This window comes from Artemia franciscana, chromosome 13 (assembly GCF_032884065.1).
Source record: "Artemia franciscana chromosome 13, ASM3288406v1, whole genome shotgun sequence".
Lineage (NCBI taxonomy): Eukaryota > Metazoa > Arthropoda > Branchiopoda > Anostraca > Artemiidae > Artemia > Artemia franciscana.
Genome location: NC_088875.1, coordinates 20,378,965 through 20,395,605, shown reverse-complemented (window position 1 = coordinate 20,395,605; position 16,641 = coordinate 20,378,965). Strand labels below are relative to the sequence as shown.

The 16,641-nt window shown below is 34.3% G+C and overlaps 1 protein-coding gene across 1 annotated transcript in view; it reads left to right on the top strand.

The window, feature by feature from the left end:
- The window catches only part of LOC136034634 (conserved oligomeric Golgi complex subunit 4-like), a 70,068-nt gene extending 61,513 nt beyond the window's left edge, over positions 1-8,555 (top strand). Inside the window, exons 9-11 of the mRNA XM_065715935.1 lie at positions 2,246-2,434; positions 5,237-5,460; positions 8,407-8,555. Of these exons, the coding sequence (XP_065572007.1) occupies positions 2,246-2,434; positions 5,237-5,460; positions 8,407-8,449 (456 nt within the window). The 3' untranslated portion in view covers positions 8,450-8,555. The remainder of the gene's footprint in view (positions 1-2,245; positions 2,435-5,236; positions 5,461-8,406) is intronic.
- The last annotated feature ends 8,086 nt before the right edge of the window (positions 8,556-16,641 follow it).

The following is a 16,641-nucleotide window of genomic DNA, read 5'->3' as shown; positions in this document are numbered from 1 at the left end:
AATCAGCAAAAATTAATATTAGTAGGGATTACAACCCCCATGCTCTCTCAAGACCAGAACATAATTTGCACTTTACTGAAAACAAAATACATTAGAAATGTTTTCACTTTGGTTTTACTTGTTTAAAATGTTTTTACTAAATATATGAAGGGGGAAGTCCCCCCCCCCGCTTGCGCTGCAATTATAGTACGAGTGTCTCGTGCCCTTTTTAACAGTAATAAGAGATTGGAGGGCAAGCAGCCCTTCTCTCAAGCCCATTCATTTTCCAAACTCATCCTCATCCAGTCCAAATTTTGAGTCATTCATCTTGTTCAGCATAGTAGAACGGACCAGCAACTATGGCTTTAGGGATATTAGGCATGCCCCCCCTCACAGTTATGCAATTGGTCCATTATGCCTTAAAACTAATTATTTTTTTTAAAATAAATCAAAAGGCATTGTGGTTATGGTTGTCAATATATCAACAACGACTGGGGGTATTATGTTCGAAATTTTGGGATACTACTATTACTGCTTCTGCTCTTACAATTTAAATAAATAAAAAGAGTGTAAGTGTATCCAGGTTGTCAAAGACCATAGATAGAATCTTTTGGGAATGTTATCAAGCTATATATCTCAGTTCATTTTCAGAAGATATAAAATCAAATAAAAGAATATTGTTTGTGTCAGGATTAAAAATAGTTGAAAAGTTTCTCCAACATACAAACAGCAACCCATACTATGGATTTTTAGTGAAGAAAACTGAAAAGATATACAATATTATTTTTTCCATGATAAAGACTATGTCAACAAAAAAACGAACAGAAATTCATTTAAAAAAAAAAAAAAAAAAATTCCACAAGACAAATGTTTCAAAGAAAAGATAAGACCTCCATTAAGCCAAAAATGAGCAAAAATAAAGTCAAATAATATACCAAGTGTAAAACTTTCCTAAATCACTATCAATAAATAAAAACGAACAGAAATTAAAATAAATAACCGAGACAAACTAAAACGAGCAAAAATTAGCATGAGTAGGGCTGATTACCCCTATGCCTTCTCAAGTCCAGAAGAAAATTTGCGCTTTACTGAATCCAGAACACGTTTGAAATGTTTTCACCTTTCTTACTTTCAGAAATGAAAAACTATTAAAACCTTAAAGAATGTCAATTAAACTGACAATCCTCGGTCATTTGTTTGTTTGTTTGTTTTTCAGTAAAGCGCTACGACTCAGCACAGAATTAATTTTCCAGATTAGGTCTTTCGAATGATATCAGACAGGATTTTCCATTTTTGTAGGTATAGGGGCAAATTATCTGTGTGGAGTTTATTCTTCTTTATACTGCAACTCTTTTTACCTGTTACTGTATTGTTTGAAATGGTGCTTTTATCGATTTTTATGACATCTTCTATCCCCTAGAAGCTCTCAATCCTTAGAGCTGCTTAAATTTTTATAACAGGGAGTGCTTAATGTTTAATCTCTTTTGTAAGAATGGTTTGATTTCCTAGAACTTGGATTTATTAATTTAAAAGCTATCATGTAGAAGGTCTACTAGAACATTTTTCCTATTGATTTTCTTTACAAAGTGTTCAAAATGTCTTTATTCTGGACAATGAGGACGTTGAAACTTAGTGAAGCAAGAAATAGAGACAGTAAAACAAAAAAAGCTCCTTTAAAAGGGTAGAACTAAGCCTTCATTTGATCCATAAGTCAAAGTAAAGTATGTGGATTAGAAGCAAGTTGTAAGTGTCCATCAATTACCGTCAATTCCCCTATTGTTTTATTTCCTTTTGTGAATTGGCTTTCTATATGATAATATTTGTTCACCATGGGCCACAACCATATTAAATGCTAAACAATAGAACATAGCAAGGTTCATAGGTACAGGTCTGGTAATTAGCAGCCGCTAATTACCAAATCGTATACGACTAGTATTGGCTATCAGAAAATAAGTAAATGTTCCATTATTCCGAGGCAATGATGGAAAATTTGAAACAACCAACGATCTCATATACACATTCTCAGCAGAGGCAATGATACCCCTCAGAAATGTTAAGACTCAGTCTTAGCGGTAAGTACCATGATGTAGCTTGGCAGGCAAATTTGTTCATCACTTGATAGCTGACCAGAGCTAATTAAAAAGCCCAAAACTTTTGTTTGCTGATGTACCTGTAGGACTGTAGCTAACCAAACCTTTTCATCATGTAGCCTAAATTTTTATCCCTGTTATGTTAAATATCTAATTCGTTCTTTTTCATGTGTTAGGAGGAATATACATACTACGAAACTCACGAACAAGGATGGGCGGCCGATATTTTAAAGGAAGTTGAATCAGTTTTAAACTCATTCCGAGGTGAACTAACTGAAGTGAACTTCGAGTTTTTCATTGAAGACACTGCTAAAGAAACTTCAAGCCTTCTGGAGAAGAATATTGGCAAAATCGAATTCACTAAAGTGAGTATTTTCTTCTCAATTAAGTGACTAAAAAGTTTGTTTTTTTTTGCCTCAAGTGTGCAAAGATTTAAATATTTTTCATGTCATCTAAAACTAAAATTTAGAGAGGAAGACAGATTCTTTTTTGAAAAATGAGAATTTTTAAGACAGCCGTATAAAATTATTTATCTAAATTTTCGGGAGCCGGATATTTAGAGCCCCCTTGGAACTTGTAAGAAGCGTAGTCCTCACTGTTTAAGTGAAAATGTTCATTAATTAGTTTTATTGATCATATCTTTTTTTTAAAAATATGTATGTAATCAGCGTTTATCTTTTGCCAAAAGACGAAGGTCGTAAAGCCTTAATTAACAAAGAAAAAAAAATCCTAGAGCCCAGAGGGGTTAAATAGCTTGATGCAGACACTGGAAAAAGTTGTAGTCTTCTATTTGAATTGTGTATCAAAGCAACTAGAATTTGTATAATGGTTTACAACTTTTAATAAGAAATAAAAGAATTCCAAAGAAGGACTTCTATAAATTTACCAATTTCTTGAAGGGCAATATTAAATTTTGTAATGCTCCACATTAATTCTATGACTAAGTATTTAAATAAAGCGCAAGATTTCTGGTGATAACTCGTTTTCTAAATTTTGAGCTTCGGAGCCCTCATGCTGAGTTTTCAAAACAAAAAATAAATAAATGGGTAACAGTTTTCAAAACATTGCTACAAAAAGCTTTCCATCTCATGAGCACTTTTGCGAGGAAAGCAGTCACCAACTGTAGCCTCTAAACCTAACCGACAAACGTGGAAAAGGAGTAGAAAAATCTGCGGATACTGGGAATGGGCTAGATTTTTTATATTTAAGCATCCGGCCGGATTTACTTCACTAAGGAAAATTAAAGGGAGCCGAAATTTGTCACATTCCTTAGTTTGTAACGTCTGACAAAATGAACCTTTTCCGAACCTTCTGCCTTCTCTGGAATTGGCTCTTTGGGAGGTGTAAATGCACATTCACGATAGGTGATTATTTTTTTGTGTGAATGCAGTGGTAGGGGAATATAATTTCCTCATCTTTTTCCCCAGGAGATCTGATGGGCCCAAAAAACTTGTATGACTTGAACAAAATTTATAAATTATTAGATACACAATAGTAAACCGAATCATTGAGAAATAAAATACAACCGATTCAAGAACTGATTGTAGAATCACATCAGATTGCGATTTGTTGCGTCAAAATGACGATACACATGAATTGTGTATCTAATAATAAGAATACGTTTGTCTGTAGGATATAATTTTTTAGTGTATTTATTTCAATTAGGTACTGAGAAAGGATCATGATCACTGGTCTAAAAAATCTGCCACTTTTTTCAGTTTTCCTTATATTGGCCAAACAGATAATTTGTTGTTTTTGTCTTTTCTTAATTCATTGATGCCCGTTCGTTGTCCACATATGGAATGTACCCTTAATTCGTCTCGGAAACTATGATTTGTGTGAATGCGAGAAAAGGGGATCTAATAAAAATTTATTTGCAAGGTTGTAATGGAACACGCTGTCTATTGGACCATCACCAATGAAGTTTTGAGAAGGATAAGCAGTATGAGTTGATGCTGTTTGTGTGTCCAATTTTTTACAAGTCGCTAGCAATTAATTCTTTATAATTGTTCAAACTAAGGTAAATAGGCAGGTTATATTTCTAAGAGATCCCTAATAATTAATACATATCTGATGGTAGTTCCCACAACTCTTGATCTATTTATCCCACTATCCTCTCACATCCACCTTTTTGAATTAAAACCTAAAGAAACGGAGAGCTAATCCTGAGGTCTGTCTTTATAATTGATTCTTTATAATTGTTCAAATTTAGGTAAATAGGCAGGTCATATTTCTAAGATATATTTCTAATAATTATATTTTTATATGTTTTTAATAATTATATTATATTTTTAATAATTTCTTCGTGTTATATTTCTAATAATTAAGTTCTCAGGATCAAATATGATCTTTTCTATTGTCACTTGTACCATCTCGATGGAAAACTTTTGGAAAGTTTAGCAACAGAAGGTAAAGCTGTTCGTCACCAAACACCAGGAAACCTGGGTGATGTAAGTCTTCTAGGGTGTTTGGAACACTTTGCCCAGCAATCAGGATATTCGACGTCAAAACAAGAAATCTTCATGGGGGAGAATGTGAATAAATTGATTGGATAAATGCTATCTCAGACGTAACTTATCATTCCACGTGTAATAAAATCTAGCACAATATCGACTGAAGCTTGCCTAATCAGAATTCAAATTTCTATGTTTTTACTCGTTTTCCTTTCGTCGTAAAATAAAGCTTGTTTAACTTTGTTAGCCAGCTTTTAATGTTAACCTGCTACTATATTTCGTTAACCAAATGCTACAAAAACTTATGTGAATATAGTTACACTTGTTTACGAAAAAGAGAGAGAGATAGAGACTACGATGTGAATGAATTAAAGAGTTTATTGCAATAAAACCCGGTGTACAAAACAGTACAATAACAAACAATTTTAAAATCTCGTTTGCTTATTACTTTAAAATATTAAGCGTTATGCACCTTTTGTTGTGTTTTTATGTGCCCTTTTTCATTTTTTGTGGTTATAACTTTCTATGAACAAATTTAGAGTTAATGAATTTTTAATTTTAGTCAATTCCACCTAAGTCTTCTCCAGTATTAGGCTTTCTAAGGAATGACGTTCTTTCTTCATATTCATGGAAATATTTTTTAAGCCCAATTTATAAAACATTAGAATTACTCCTTGGAAAACTTTTTCATAATTGGCGTTGTATTGTTTTCAGTTTGGAGGTTTGCTATTGGAGCTAGAAGCTCGTAAGATAGTTGCGTACTTTTCAGCCCTTGCTGGCTGGAGTATCAGGGATTGTTTCAGTCGGATTATCCAAATAGCTGCCATTTTAACTATAGAAAAGGCTACAGAAGTTGCTGATCTTTGCGCATCTTTCAAGAAAGGTCAAAAAACAACAGAGTTTGGAGCAAGTGAAATTAAAAATATTCTTGGATTGAGGTAAGCTCACCCTTTTATCTGGTATTTTATTAACGGATGAAATATTATATCACAGAGATTTTGCTCTATCTTATTTATATGGAGATCCTACTGCATCTTGTTTAGTTATCTACTCGACTTTATGTTGATACTCTTGGTAAAATCTTGTGTATCGACACAAATGAAATAATATTATGAATATTATTTCATAATATTATTATGAAATAATATTAATATGAACACTAGTCAGCTTTGTGGTGTTCTATCGTAGTATCGTAGTTTCTAGGATTAGTTCTAATTATTTTATGTTTTTACATTGGATTGTTTAAGTTTTCTTTAAGCATTTAGATATTTTGGATTCCTTTTAAGTTCCTAACGCTTTTCCCAACAATGAATTGATTTTTTATTGCATTTTTCTATGTTAGTATTCTTTGCTCCGTTTATTCAATAATTTTTAATTAGTTTAAGATCGAATCATATACAAAACTTTTAATCAATGTGTCAGCCCCTTCTCGTTGTTTGACTCAGCTGAAAATTTCACAAATGTGTTATTGTCTGATGACAATTCATAAATCAGCCATATCCAATTAATAACGTCATTGAAAGAATTCATTATTTTAGTTAACATTATATCAATGTACAAGGGTGGATCTAGAGCAAAATCTTGGGGGAGGCCCAATGTGACAAGGGCGCCAATGTGCCAGATGTTCCTATAATTGACCAAATTGATAAACTTATTCTCAAAAGAAAAGAGTGAAAAAAGAGAAACACTGGGAAAGAGGGGGCCAAACAAATTGGAGGGTGGTCCCCCCGCCCCCTGGATCTGCCAGTGTTCATGTAAGCTTATATATGCTCTGCGTTGGGTCTAATTACCCGGTCACAGCTAAGGATATGCCTATTGGTTGGGAAGAAGAAGAGGGCATGGTCTCGTAATGAAGCTCTAACAGCAGAAATTTGTCTTTTTGTCTTGCTTGTGTTGTCTTGAACATTTGAAAGTTATCGGAAGTTCGTTGAAGAGTTATTAAATGTGTCAAAAAAATGGAAATATGACTGGCAAGTTTTAATGGCAAAGGTCAAAATTTAATGAATACTGTAGGGTAGAATAAAGATATTTAAAAAGCCTCTTTTAGCTCCATATGCACTACAAGTGCATTCTCAGAAAAAAGGGTATTTTGTATACTTTTTAGTGTGTCTGCCTAAAAAAAATTTTCGCATCAACGAACCATAATTAAAGAATCCGTACCAATAGCAAATGATACCCAAAAAAAGAAATTTTGACAACAATATTCGGTATTTCATGGGGAATCATCTTATTCAGTAAACCAAAAGAATCGGTTTTATAGTGATTCCTAGTATCTAAAATTCTTTATAGAGGTACCTATGAAAAGTTATGTTCCTTAAAATATATGCGTGATTTAGAAAAGGAGAACATATTCCTGAAAAGGAGAGTGGACTTGATGGAAATAAATATCAAAGTCAGAACTCCTGATAAGTCTCAAGTAGAGTTGTCATGCGCCTGTCTACGGAACTACGAATTTTTTTTTTTTTTTCGATGCAAGGTTACGGATGCGTGTTTGTTCTGAAGTTTTTTGCCAGGGTAATTGCATTGGGCCAATGGTCATAGATTGTGGAGACAATGTCCATTCAAATGGAACAGTGGAAAAAACAGTTCAAATGGAACAGTAAATTGCTGATATCTGCCATTTTCTGCTGCCGAACAACAAATTTTGGACTGAACAGAACCAAAATATTGTCGAATTGACCCCTATGACTGATCCTTGCGCTTTTAGGTCATAAAATGAACATTTAATTCTATTACCAACCTAAGGTCCTAAAATGAACCTTACCAACCTAAACAAGATATAGAAGCTTATTCATCATACCCCCTGTTCCCTGTCTATGCACACCATAGGTTTTGCCTTTGTAAATCAATTATATATCACCTAAATTTTTGTTTCTTATAAATTGAAGATGAGTTTTTGAAACTCTTAGCAAATCTAATACAAATTTCTAAATTCATCAGTCATAATGTTACTATGATATTAGTCTTTCAATGCCGTAGCATTTCATACCAGAATTTTCTAAGAAAATGAATTGGTCCCACCAATTCATGTCAGGGAAGAATAACCTGCTCACAAGTTTAAACAAAGCGCTCACGCTGGCGTAGAATTGGACAACAAGAAGCCCCCAGAACCTCAAGTTTATTGCAGGCTTTGTGCAAGTCTGAACCCATCTCGGTCAGTACATGGATTGTACTTGCCGATGCTCTCCTATCAACAAGATTTGACGTCCTGCACAAATAATCTGAAGCCTAATCCAAGCCTCTAATCCAAGTTATCCTATATTCAGACCTGTAAATATTATACTACATCCATAATAAAGAAAATCGCTAGGAAGGGTATTCAGCGCAAAAGAAGCGCATCAGAACAAACAAAGCCCGGAAGGATCATTCATTAATCAAAATCCAGTGCAATTCTCTTTCGTTTGCTCGGCTTTAATTTCCTCGAGGGGTGCCTCTCCTCAAGTTCATCCTGCAGCACTGCCTGCAGTCACTTGTTTGATATTTCAGTATTTTGGAACGCCAACTTCAAAGAATCTTGTAGATTCTGAAGCAATATAATTCGGATAACCTGTCGTAAGTTGTAATAACTACGTCATAGTCTTTATAAAAGAATACTTAGACAAAAAAACATACATATTTGTTGAAATGAAAAGTGGAACCATTTGAATTTTATATTTTGTTGAAAATTCAAAGTACTGATATAAAAGTTTGTTTCTATTTTAGTTATCTGACCTGGGATGTACGCAAGAATCTGATTCATGACATTTTTTTACCACAAAAATAGGTAAATTGTATTAAAATGTTAAGGTTTCTGGAGGTGTGTGTAACAGTCCCTTGAGTGACTTTCGACGTACATGCCTGGCTCTAACAACTGCTATTTTAAATGTCTGATTTTTTTCTTCCAGGGTTGATTTTTCAAGGGATGAAGTTCGGAGATTAAGGATATAACTTCTTTTTTTTTTATATTATCGTGGAGTTTATTTTGAGTAAATATTCAAGGTTAGTACGCTGAAAATATTTGTTAAATTTCCTAATAAAATAAGTTTTAATTGTATTTTCTCGTATAGGTTCAACTTTGTAGAAGCTCTTATGTACAATTTGGTTGCTGAATTGTTAAATCAGGGGTACTTAATCAGCATGGACTTATGTGATCAATATATTATTTAATCAATATATTATTTAATCAATATGAGTATATTTAATCTAGTTTTTCTGAAAATTAAGAAGATTATTTAAACTGAATGTTTTGTTTAGCTAATTGATTTTTCTATGGCTTTGAAAGAAATGAATTTGAAAGGAAGAAAGCGGAGAGGGAAATGATTTGAATAGACGAATAAATGGTTCTTCTGGATGTACTTCTCAATTGTTCTAACCAAAAAGACTATCTTGAATCCTTAAACCTGATTTCTTTCGAAACCTGGGATGCGTCTGAGAGGCATTGAAGTGTTGAATGGGCATTGGGGCACCATCAAATTGGTTTTGGTCATGGTAATATTATTACCCCTTTACTATACCCCTTACTATACGATTCTTTGGTATATTCTTACTTACTAAGAATTCTCTAATAAAATAATAAATGTAATAGATCTAAATAGAAGAATTAATAATGTGGGGTATCTAATAAATCTAATAGAATAATTCTCTAATAGAATTCTCTAGTAGATTACATAGAATTCTTACTTACTATTACTATACTTACTTACTTACTATACCCCTTATTACCCCTTCATAATTGTGTTGCGAGAGCAACACTTTGGTTTTGTCCCGTTTTTTTTTTTTTTTTTTTTTTTTTTTTCTATACCGCCGATCTCAGCTTATTCCTGGAAACTGGTAAGGGTCTAACCTGTGCGGTTTTTACGGAAAGTGTGGACCTCAGGCCGGATTGATGAATATGACATTACATTTTGGAAAGCTCCGTAGAACTCTTGCCTGGGGCCAAAAAGGATGGTTTTTGCTTGTCCTCGAGCCAGAGCCTATGGTGTGCGAAGTGAAGTGGAGTTATATAGCCTATGTCAGAGAGGAGTATCTGAAGTTGTGCAGCCAAGCTTTCGTTTCATCAAACCATGTTTCTGCTTTCGAGTGGAAAGCTCCGTTCTAGCAGGCAAGAAGGCAGGCACCATTTTCAAATTGAAGATGGACTAAAATCTATAAGTGTTAAATATACGCGGCAGTTCCCCGGCCCCACAGCCAATATATCTTCTTTGAGTGATAAATAGAAAAATTTACAGAAACAAAAAAGTGCGATTTTCCCACGGGTCCGAAAGTGCTGCCATCTATTGTTTCTAGCCATTTCTGTTCGTGATTTCAGCTGACTTTACCATTCTTTTTTTCTACTTGGGATTGCAATAGAGAAATGGTATCAGATATACCTCTTAAACTTTAAAAGTTCTCTCATTGCTTAAGAAATTAGAGCTTATCCTTTGCTCCTTTCTAAGTGGTGGTGTTAGAAAGTTGGCCTCCGGCAAAAAAGTCAACTTTTAAACTAAGACAGATAGAATTTTTTTTCAATGATAATCAATAGACCTTGATGAGCTGATCAAAGTATATGTCATCCATTATTTGTTACAAAAATTCCTTCATGACATACACCAGTTTGAAAGTTTCAAGGGGTTGACAACTTCAGTGGTAAGGTACACACTTGAACCAAAAATAGACCGATACCAATTGTGAGATATGTAGGGGACTTCCAAGCAACAGTCGATTATTAGCTTATAATCATCTTTGGCAATGAGGGGTTTGCAACTTTTGCTGATTGGTGTACCTATTATCTGTTTCTGGTGTAATTGATGGTAAGAACAACTTGGTTCCCGATTGTAAGACATGTAGGGGAGTTGTAAGTAATAATCGGCTGTTAGGCTACAATGACTTCAGCGACAAGGGGTTTGGAACTTTTGCTAGTTGGTGTACCCATTATTTGTTTCCGGTGAACTTGGATGTATATCCCGGGAGAGGGACTTGTAAGTAAGAATCGGTTGCTAGAGGAGGCTCACGAGGGGCTACAAATTTGTGCAAATTGGTACACATCTATGGAATCAGGGACCCATAAATTTCCTGTAATGACTCGCCATCCAATAATAAGCGATCCTGGATGGCGAGTTATTACAGGAAATTTATGGGTCCCTGATGGTATTTTGATCCTGAAAAGTTACAGATAGCTTTATAATACCAACTAGATTACATAAGATAATGTTCCAAGTTTCCATCCGTCACGATGTCTACGATTGAAAAGGATAAAGTTCAACCGGCTGCAACGTGACATTTAGGGGCCTAGTAAGTAATAATCGGCTGTTAGGTTACAATCATTTTCAGAGAACTTGATGTCTATCTCGGGAGAGGGACTTGTAAGTAAAAATCGGTTCACTTTAGGCTAGAAATTTGTCCAAATTGGTGCACATTGTATTCGATCCCTGTAAATCTGTCGGTAAGAAAGTTCATATCGATGGTCTATCAATCACTGTAACCTAGAATTAAGATGTTACGCAACGGGTACAAACGATAATACAAAACAATGAGGTAGTTTCGTAATAATTAATAGAATGTCATCTATGGTATTTTGATCCTGAAAAGCTCCGGATAGTTTTATAATTAATACCAACTAGATTATACAAGATATTGTTCCTAGTTTTCATCCGTTACGATGTCTACGATTGAAAAAGATAATGTTCAACTGGCTGCAAAGTCAATTTAGTCCTTTCTTTCAATATTCTTTTGTTGTTGTTTTTTCAACGCTGGGGTGTGATCATGTGATTACTGATTGCGTTCTTCTTTGAACATACTGTTTTAAAAAGCTTCGATAGGCTGACAACTTCAGCATTTAACCGATAGCGAAGAAACAAGTACAAACAATAATGTAAAACAGTGAGGTAGTTTCGTAATAATTAATAGAGTATCATCTATGGTAATTTGATCCTGAAAAGTTACGGATAGCAAGACAGATAGAATTTTTTTTTTCACTGGCAATCGATAGACCTTGATGAGCTGATTAAAGTATATGTCATCCATTTTTTGGTACAAAAATTCCTTCATGAGATACACCAGTTTGAAAGTTTCAAGGGGTTGACAACTTCAGTGGTAAGGTACACACTTAAACCAAAAATAGGCTGATACTAATTGTGAGATATGTAGGGAACTTCCAAGCAACAGTCGACTATTAGCTGATAATCATCTTTGGCAATGAGGGGTTTGCAACTTTTGCTGATTGGTGTACCTATTATCTGTTTCTGGTGTATTTAATGGTAAGAACAACTTGGTTCCCGATTGTGAGACATGTAGGGGTGTTGTAAGTAATAATCAGCTGTTACGCTACAATGATCTTCAGCGACGAGGGGTTTGCAACTTTTGCTAGTTGGTGTACCCATTATTTGTTTCCGGTAAACTTGATGTTCGTTTCATCAAACCATGTTTCTGCTTTCGAGTGGAAAGCTCCGTTCTAGCAGGCAAGCAGGCAGGCACCAGTTTCAAATTGAAGATGGACTAAAATCTATAAGTGTTAAATATATGCGACAGTTACCCTGCCCCACAGCCAATATATCTTCTTTGAGTGATAAATAGAAAAATTTAGAGAAGCAAAAAAGCGGCATTTTCCCACGGGTCCGAAAGTGCTGCCGTGATTTCGGCTGAGTTTATCATTCGGTTTTTCGCACTTGGGATTGCGGTAGAGACATGGTATCAGATGTGCCTCTTAAACTTTAAAAGTTCTCTCATTGCTAAAGAAATTAGAGTTTATCCTTTGCTCCTTTCTAAGTGATGACGTTAGAAAGTTGGCCTACGGCAAAAAAGTCAACTTTTGAACTAAGACAGATAGATTTTTTTTTCGACGGCAGTCGATAGCTTTTGATGAGCTGATTAAAGTATATGTCATCCATTTTTTTGTACAAAAATTCCTTCATGAGATATAGCAGTTTGAAAATTTAAAGGGGTTGACAACTTCAGTAGTAAGGTACACACTGAAACCAAAAATAGGCCGATACCAATTGTGAGACATATAGGAGAGTTGTAAGCAACAGTCGGCTGTTAGCTCATAATCATCCTCGGCAATGAGGGGTTCGCAACTCTTACTAGTTGGTGTACCTATTTTTTGTTTCCGTTGTATTTGATGGTAAGACCAATTTGGTTCCAGTGGTAAGACATGTAGGGGACTTGTAAGTAATAATCGGCTGTAAGGCTACAATCATCTTTAGCAATGAGGAGTTTGCAACTTTTGCGAGTTGGTGTACCTAGTATGTATTTTAGCATCCTTACAGATTAACAACTTCAGCGTTTAGTCGCAGCGAGGAAACAAAACCAAAGTGTTGCTCTCGCAACACTTTACTCGGCGAAGCCGAGCAAAGGTTGCCGCAACACCTCACGTTGCCCATGCAACGTAGATCTAGTATTATTTTTAATTTGTCATCGAGCCAGTCTTCCTGCCAGTTTTACGATGATGATTTGACGGGGTCCTTTATGATGGGGCTGAGAAAAGAAATTTGTAGTGCAGGTGATACATATTGCTCAGTACAAGTCAATGCTATTGCGTTTACTATAAAATCAATTTTTGTATGAGGTTAAAACAAAATTTGAAAGGAGGTATAATGTAGCAAAATGATTAATTAACGTAATTATATCAAGTTCAGTATAAATGTGTGGTAATTTACCATTACTGTATATTATTGACTCTTTGTGCTTTTGATTCCTCCAAACAGCGCCACTGCCACAAGTAAATTCTAGTTCTAAGATCTTCACATACCTGGAAAGAGCACTTTATCATCTCTGAAATATTTAACTCTCAAAATGTCAATTTCTTTCAACGTAAATAAAAATTAAATACAATATTTTCTATTTCACTATAGAAGCGCACAAGCATTTTCTGGCCTCTTAACTGCTTTTCAGATATAAACAGTTTGCTCGTGTTTAGAAACATGGCTTCAAATATTCGAGTGGCAACCATAGCTTAAAGTAGTCATTGGCACGAAATGTTTGTTTATTTTCCCCGTCAAATTTCCTACTAATTCCTGCCGGCCCTAGATTTTTTTGTTCTGTCTTCTTTTCTGTTTTTATAAGAAATTCCTGCCCTACAAAATCCGTCATTCCAAGCAAAACACAATTCCTATTTATCAGTTAAAAATTTTCTGGAAGGCCAAGAGTCCAGATTTTAAATTCAGTGATTTCTAGCTTCCGGCTTTAGAAGCTTTTTATCAAATGCTGAATAGTCTGTACTACTATAAAAACCTAGTCCTCTTTGAGAGCCTGAGATTGAGTAGTAGGATGTAGTTTAATTAATCACTAAAAGTTTCAGAATGGTTTCAAATCCTAAGGTCACTTCACACACCTATGATGAACAACATAGGAATGGTCTTATAAAAAAGTTACTAGTGCATTCTCTCATCTTTTATCCCAGATATGACTGGGTTCCATGACATGGTCCAAAGGAGCTATACCCCTTGATGTTATTTATTCTCTTAAACGGTCTTAGTAATGTCCGCTCTTACTAGTTAAAAATCTGAATACTTAAAATTTCCTCCATCTCTGAATTAAATTAAATAATTGAAAAAAGTTATATTTGTTTTTCGTTTTCAATTCGAGTAAACATTTGCGTCTTATACTGTTAAAAAGGGATAGCGATTCAAGAAGAGTGGGAATCCGAGCAATTTTCGTCAATAATACAATACTACCTATTTTATGTCTGAAATTCATATAGATACTTCTGCGACAAGAAATTATGCATGTCTTGACTACTCGAGTCACTTGACCTTCTATTATGGGCATCTTGACTACTCGAAATTAAAACACCTTGCAAAGATGCTTCATAATTTACACTCGTACCATAGAAAAATAAACAATTATTGCAATTCAGCATTTTGTATGAATACGATAACGCTATCTACTATGTGTAGATAAACCAATATTTCTTTTTAAAAAGAATAAAAATTGAATAATCAAACTTGATCAAAATACTTAGAAATAAGGTTTTCATTTCAGCAAGATTCTAAGAATTTTTGTTGATTGATAATATTAGCGTGTTTTTTTCCTTAACTAATAAAACAAATGATATCAAGGTCAACTCCTCCCCATAAGCTAGACCAAAATAGCGACTCTACAAATTACATTTGAAATTCCCGGAAAGAAGCGCACTTTGCTCATCCACTACAATATCTTAAAGACCTAGGTCTTTAAAGGTACAAATTACATTTAAATAACCGACAACAAGTGCAATTTGCTCATACACTCCACCCTCCACAAGTTAAACGAACTGTTGTTACCTCTCTTGTCGATCGTGCCTTAAATATTTGCTCTGAATGTCACATCACGGACGTACTAAACTTTATTAGAGACATATTTTTTGGAAACGGTTATCCTATTGTCTTTATTAATAACACAATTAACCGAAGACTGGCAAGACACTCCCGTAAAATCAAGAGTCTTTTACCATGCGAAGCTCCCGCTAAGCCCTCAAATATAATTTACCTTCCATATATTCAAAAGTCACCACAAATTAAAAAAAGTTTGCACACAAAATAACTTGTCTGTAATATTTAACAATAATTTTAAAATCATGAACTCCCTAAACTCTGGTAAAGATATAAGCCCAGTTACTCGCTAAAAAGGGATGTATCAAGTACCATGTTACTGTGGCAACTGTGTTATTGTGGAAAAACGCCTACAACAGCACAAAGGTGACATAACTAAAGCTTGAAATTCTAATAGTACAAATATTTCTTTTGATTCTGCTTTAAGCATTCATATTTTTTATAATCCTAGCCATAAAATGCTTTTTGAAGTAACTTCCTTTATTAGCAATGATTTAGGCATAAAACAGGTTGTTCGAGAGGCAATTTAACTTAGAATCAAAATAAATGCAAAATATGCAAAAAGTATATTTTTCAAACCCCCTTTTAAATAACGTTCTGAATCCCAAAGAAAAAAAAATGAAGGCAGAATAATCAGTGGGTGTAGAAAAGCAGGTTGTATGTTTTCAAAAATTCAGCATCTTTTTTTATCGAGTTCGCTATCTCGGAGTAATTTCTATAACTTTCTCTTTCAATCAGTAGTGAACTAATTCCGAAGTTTGTTCTAGATTGAGCATTTTACTTATAATGCCCTCTACCGAAAACAGTATGTAGAAACTGATTATTCCTGTAACTCATAACTTTTTCTAAACAATAATGTTCATATTGCTTATAAAATGATTAGTTAAATAATAAAGTTGGTTTCATTTTGCAGTGAAATATTCTTCCACAGATTAGAGTTTTAAGTTAGATTTAGAAAAAAACTGTTTGTGTGGTTCTTTGGAGGTTGCAAAGATTGAGCTCTAATTATTGTTTGTCGAAGAAGATTTTCATGCAAGCATGCATCTTTTGATAATTTCCAGCCTGTTTAACACCAGCAGTCTTTCGCATTGGTCATTGAAACTAACAGGACTATCAACTCGCAACAAATGTTTTTCAAGAATAGCTACCTCTGCCTTCGTGCAGTCTAATTCCTGATGTAACACGAGAATACTCCTTAGAAGAACCTCATAATGTAAACTATCCTAAATGCATATCTTTTTAAATATTTAACTCTACACATTATCAGTGGTTACACCACTTATTTGAACATTATTTGAATGTTTAATCACTTAATATTGTGTAAAATGGCTAGAAGCTAATATTTTTTTATTCTAAAAAAACTTCAGTTTAATAAATGGGATTGCCATAAAGAAGCTTCTTTTCAAAAAAAAAAAAATCGTAAATAATTACTTATCTCATACCCAAAAGCACATTGTCTCATTTTACCCCCACCTCTTCTTATGTTGTTTTATGGGGATTAATCAATCGACGAGAAGAAAAGAATAGCGCTAATATAAAATACAGCAGAAATATAGATAATCTGCTTTATATTGCTCCATTGTTTCAAACCGAGTGAAAACTGAACAGTGGATTCTGCAACATGCTAGAATTAATTTAGCCGAAAATTCCTGCCCAAAAAAGATGCAAAATTTCCCGAAGTCCTTCATAACCTATTTAACTCTGATTCTTGGTTATTAGTGTTTTGCAAGAATTTGTTCAAAAATGGCCTTTAAAAAAAGCTCAGAAACAAACCTCCCTAGAGCAAACTTAACAGGCCTCGAGAAAAAAAGAATGCTAAAAGACCAAACAGTAAGTGCGGCTGACGTGTGCGTT